This window comes from Pyxicephalus adspersus, chromosome 12 (genome assembly GCF_032062135.1).
Source record: "Pyxicephalus adspersus chromosome 12, UCB_Pads_2.0, whole genome shotgun sequence".
Taxonomy (NCBI): domain Eukaryota; kingdom Metazoa; phylum Chordata; class Amphibia; order Anura; family Pyxicephalidae; genus Pyxicephalus; species Pyxicephalus adspersus.
The window spans coordinates 14,765,450-14,771,309 of NC_092869.1; the positions used below are offsets into that span (position 1 = coordinate 14,765,450).

Below are 5,860 nucleotides of genomic sequence, written 5' to 3' on the forward strand. Positions count from 1 at the left end.
CTGACGGGCTTTTTCTTCCCGGAGAGGACACCCGACGCTGGAACATGACAATGGATGATCGCAGGGGGACCAGGTAAGTGACCGATGAACCCGAACTTTTCTCACTGTATTTTCATACAGTGAGAAAAGTTCGGGTTTATCGATAATTGTAACTTTTTGAAGCCCGTACCAAGGTCGGGCTTATCGCTCAGGTGGGTAAACCATTTTTATTTGTAGCTCCCTTTACATACCTTGAAGGAGAATCCCTCTATGCCAATGACAATATAATTTATTTAGAAAAGGCTTTTACATGTATTTTAGGATACTTGATAGATCCCCAGACTTTTAAGTTATTTGAGAGAAATCTCAAAAAATCCTTAAAGATATTACATCCCCTATCCACACCACAGATTGCAGAGTTTTAAAAATGTCGGTATCTTGATAAAATTACAAAGCCCTTTTCTAATTAATTGTTTAAATCAGTTATTTATTCCCTGTATGAATGAATTAACCCCTGAAGTTTATGGTCTCAGTATTTTTCTTCCAAAAGTTTTGCATACCATTTCAAATGCCTTATGTCCAAGTTTTAACATTTAAACATGCCATAAACTCCAAATATGTAGGAAAAGAACCTACAACTGCCTGGAAATGTGCCAATTTAGCCTTTCTTGACTTCTACTTCTATCTGGCTTCCCAATTTGTCATGACTTATTCCTGGTTCTATTCAGGCACTATATTCACATCCACATCCACTGGGGGTGCAATTGATCCCTCCTTTAAAACCCTGTACATTTTTGTGACCCGTCTGCAGATATGCATATAACTATCATTGCTAAATCTTTCCTTGTAGTACTAAGGTTATTAAAATATAGGATAGTTCAGTTGGGCCAAGTCATTATACAGCCGATTCTTATTCAAATCTATAGAAAAGAGGACAGGAACTAGTGTCTCCTAAAATGCATTGTAAAATGTCAGTTAATAATTTGTGTTTGTGCAAGTTCTTAAGTTAATGACTTCAAATGGAGGAATTTACATGGAACTTATCTGGAATTTTTGCTTAAATAAGCATTCGAACTGGCTATTTTTTAGCTTTTTTATCTCTGCCATTTTACTTTTTTTACTTTCTCATTTAAACACATTTTAAAGCATTCACCGTAAGCAGAGGTTTTTGCTTTCCTCATCACTTGTACGGAAAATAACAATATACCCATGTATAAATCAGAATATGAATGTAGAAGCCAGGGGTTAAAAATGTATAAAGTTACGAGGTATATGGATTGATTATGTTTCCCTGTTAGCTCTGGTGTTCCATATAATGACATTAACCTGCCTTCCCATAATATACACATTTATGTAACGTCTGTTAACATGTACTTTTATTAAATATAATTAAATAACAAAAAACCTGAGCTGAGAAAACTGATTTTATTGTCCTAGAACAAAGTTTGTTTTTCTACATTAATTATACAATAATTTTAAAAGGTTAAATAAACAAAACTATAATTGGAAGTGGTATATTGTAAAACCACCAGGAATATCAATTGAAAGGAGTAGATGTGCACATTGCCAAGCCTGTGGCAATGATAATTTTGAACAGATATAATAAATCACAAAATTTGCCTTAGGCGTAACATAGATCTGCTATGCTAAAACCCTGGCTAGACACAGTAATCCTATACTTGCTTTGTGCATATTACATCCATGTTAAAGGTACCACATGGAGTCAAGAAAACTATTGCAATTTGAATCTTTAAACCTGACGCGTTTCACATAAAAAGCTTCCTCAGAGGATTCTTTGAGATTGCAACTGTAGAGTGATAATGAATACAATACATATATTCCATTAGATCAGTAATAAAAGCAAATAGAAAAAAGGACATTTTATGCATATACAAACTCACTATGCTTGTGTACACATTTTAGCATAAAATATAATGTTAATTCAATATAGACTAAATGTAAAACTGAACAAAAAATAATAAGTAAGCATATCTGAGATTATAGCAAAAATATATAGTAAACTGACTTGATGATCATTAGGCGTTTGACGGGATAAAGGATGAGAGACAAAGTGTGCTAAACCAGACTTGTTGTTTGTAAAGTAGTGAGATCTAAGTGTAAAAGGTTATTTATAAATCCTTTCCAACACTTCAAATGGTAATTAAATGGTAATTAAAATTAATTTGTGGAATGTGCTTACCTTGTGATTGACCGCAACTCTTATATCCATAAATTGAAACATTGTTCTAGTTACTACAGGGTTTCATAAGATAGTTTTGTTCCACTTGATTTGTTAAAAGATACCAAAATTGGTTAGTAGTAGACCTGCTGATATATCTAGATCCTAAATTATTTCAATGTCAGAACCTAATTCGGTGTTTTAACGATTTGTCAAAGTAAAGAAAACCCACTTACTTCCAATATCTAAGTTTCTATCCTGTTTCAAGTGCATGGTCTTCCAATGGGTTCAATAGATATCTAAAAATGTTCTGTGTATTGATATATCTGTTTATACAGTAAGTTTATACATCAGGACTAAACTTACATGGTTTAAACTTCCAAAATATGCATTTATGTGTGGTAATTAAAGGATAAAAAAATAAGAACAATGATTAAAAGAGCTAATATTGGTATATTGCTAGCATACCTTAAGGCCATAAGAACCATTATATCAAAGGAGGAAATAGGGAGGTAATATTCTCACATGAAGTTTGGAATTCTATATTGTAAAAGAAACAAAAAATAGATGCCTTAATAACTATGTTGCTAATCAGTAGAAATAATGTATAGTTTAGATAAGATTCTAGTGGAGTATCTCCTAAAAGATAAAGGCACTTGGTAAATAGTGGAAAAGAGCAGGATGTCAGCAGCCAGCCAAAAGGACTGGTCTTGCTGGCGTCCTGCTCTTAAATAGATTAATTGTGGCCGAAAACATGATGCAGCGCATGTGCAGATAAATATGAGCATGAGCCGTGAATGTTATGGAGACAGTCCATAGAAGGGCTTCCACCCTCACTTCAATTAATTTTGACTCAATTGTTTGGCATACGCACGCATGCCCAAACGAAGAAAAAGGGGTTGGGGAAAAAAAAAAAAATTGCCAGATAGGATTCCGGCATATTCCATCCTGTGCATCCAGATAGGATTCCGATGTTTGGAAAAAGGACAGAAAAAGGGCCTTATTTGGATATATATACTCATATACTACCATTAACGTTACAAATATATTCCTGTGCAATACCAATATTTTTGTAAAAAAACGTTTAATATAAACATTAAAAACAATTGATTAGAAAACAGGACATGCAGTACATATGTGCATTAAACATCCTCAATGCGTTTCATGGGTCTGGTCCACTTCTTCAATAGAAGATAAATATATGAGAAGTCTCTTTCACATAAATAGGCAGGGAGGCAAGAAAATAGGTATACCAGATGAAGCAAATACCATCATCAACCATAAAGTTTTTCGGTGATAATGCTGAAAAGGTTGAACAATTTGTTGTTCTCCATTGATGAGCCTATGCTTGTGTCCATTTAGTATCACAAAGTTTTCTGGATTCACATAGGCAATTATCTTATTAAAGGTTCCTAGTTTGAAACAAATGCCTAGTTCCACCTTGTCCAGGAATTTTAGATGTTCTCTTCTTGCCTTCCTGCCTATTTATGTGAATGTGTAATGTTTATATTAAAAGTTTTTTTTTTTACAAAAATATTGGTATTGCACAGAAATATAATTGTAACTTATTTGGATATATATACTCCTATACTGCAATTAAAGTCCCTTTTTCTGTCCTTTTTCCAAATATGTTGATCTTGGGATGTGGCAGGTGTACATTAACGGAGTTGCCTGTGGGATGCTCTGTATGTCTTATTGCATCGGTTTCAGATAGAATTCCGGCATCTCTCATCCTGAGCGTCCTCACACTACAGTTGCAATTTCAAGGAAGCTTTTTAAGCAAAAGGCGTCGGGATCAGAGATTCATATTGCGATTGTTTTCTTGTCCCCATGTGCTCCTTTAACATGGACATAATATACACAAAGCAAGTATAGGATTACTGTGTCTAGCCAGGGTATTAGCATAGCAGATCTATTTTATACCCAAGGCAAATTTTGTGTAATTAAATATATTTATTCAAAATTATAATTGCCAGAAAGCCTGTATTTTTCTCTTTCTTTATTTGATTGAAACTATAATTGGCCCAGAATGCAATTTACAATTCAATTTTTTAGGGAGGTTGGCAATGGCAGTCTATAAAAAATTATACTACTAAGCATTTTCCAGTATGTATTTGGAATATGATTTATTTACTAAAATCTTAAACTCTCATGAGTTTACCTAAATAGGCAAAGGTGCCCCCAAGCCTGTTAGATCTATTCTTAACGGTCCATATATCACTGTTTGAAAAACTATTATCTAAATCCCCACTTTATTTGTACATACTATTATACTTACTTAGTAGATTCTTTGGTTTCTTAGATTTGGAGTTTTAGGTTTCTGTACACATTACAATTGGAAGCATATTGATAGTCCTGACATTCATTTACATCATTCTTCCTCTGTGTTTGTTACAGAAAATAGTCACCAAACTGACAAAAAATAGCTGATTTTAATGCTAAGAAATATATTGATTGTTTGCATTTAGTGGTATTTGAGGATAGCATAATAAACCTCCATTTCCAATAATAACCAAGTGATCCAGTAAACCTATTCAAACAAGACATTTGCCATACCCTAATAATCAGAGTAGGAAAAATATGTTTAAAAATCATAGTTTAAATACCCTACAAAATGCATTGGTAAACAATTGGAGAGAACACATTTTTCAGACAGAAAAATATTGTCCCAAACTGAATCTTGGACTATACCTTAACTGGCATCTTTTTTACATTGTCAATAGATATCAGCATTTTGCCGGAGAGATGCAAACAATTCCTTCAAGTTCTGCCGTCATAGCATCTAACTTTTTTCTGCTTTTATCTTGTAGATACTGAAAATCAGTTTGTAATTTAGTAGCAGTTGCTTGGAGAAATGTAGTCAAGTCAGTGCTATACATTTTTTTCAAACTAAAGTCTTTGTGTATTGCCACCTTAAATTTGCTCTCTTTAAAGGCAATCCTTAATAAGCCATGTGTGCTGCTGACTTGTTCATCCAGAGGACTATGATTCTCGGTTTTCTTTTTCATTTCTTGTTTTATTTTTTTGATTGATAAAGTATGCTCTTTTTCCTCAACACATTTTTCTTTTTCTTTTATCTGTAAATTACAAAACATTAAAATACACTCTGAAATGAAATAAAGAGAGAGAGAGAGAGAGAGAGAGAGAGAGAGAGAGAAAAAGAGAGGGAGAAAAAGAGAGAGAGAAAAAGAGAGACAGAGAGTCGGATTCATCAAGCAAAAATCAGAAGTGTGCTCATGGGCGCATATTCATGATCCGGCATCGGACCCCTTAAACCTATCAACGGATTTTTCAGCTGCCGAGAATAAGCTGGCGTATTCTTTCGACATTTATTAAATGAAATAATCGTACACTAGCAAGCTTGCATTAAAAGTAAATCTTTCCCTAAAAAATCATTCTTTCAAATGGCACACATCTTCCATTTACTCAAAAGAAAAATGTATGATGTGTTCAAATGTTTCAAACATATATATTAGCCTAGAAATCAGCATATTTTTAGTGATTTCAGCTTAGTACATAGGCGAATGCCTAAATGCTCCCTCTCATCTCACACCAAGGCAGGATTGGAGGTGGAAGGGAGATATATTTGCCCAGGATTCCTCTTTTATGTGAGGTATATTTGCCCAAGATTCCTCTCCTGTGTGGAGTAGCAGGTGGAAGACTCTCAGCTGTGAGATTATTAAAGAAGCACTAAGGGTGGGG

General features: G+C 33.9%; 1 protein-coding gene across 4 annotated transcripts in view; it reads right to left on the reverse strand.

Moving 5' to 3' along the window:
* Nucleotides 1-529: 529 nt before the first annotated feature.
* TEDC1 (tubulin epsilon and delta complex 1) overlaps nt 530-5,860 on the reverse strand; it is a 99,813-nt gene continuing 94,482 nt past the window's right edge. For 2 of the 4 annotated variants that reach the window (XM_072428646.1, XM_072428645.1), the window contains one exon: nt 530-5,235. In XM_072428646.1, the coding sequence (XP_072284747.1) occupies nt 4,885-5,235 (351 nt within the window). In that variant the 3' untranslated portion in view covers nt 530-4,884. The remainder of the gene's footprint in view (nt 5,236-5,860) is intronic. The other 2 variants (XM_072428649.1, XM_072428648.1) reach the window with 1 other exon arrangement.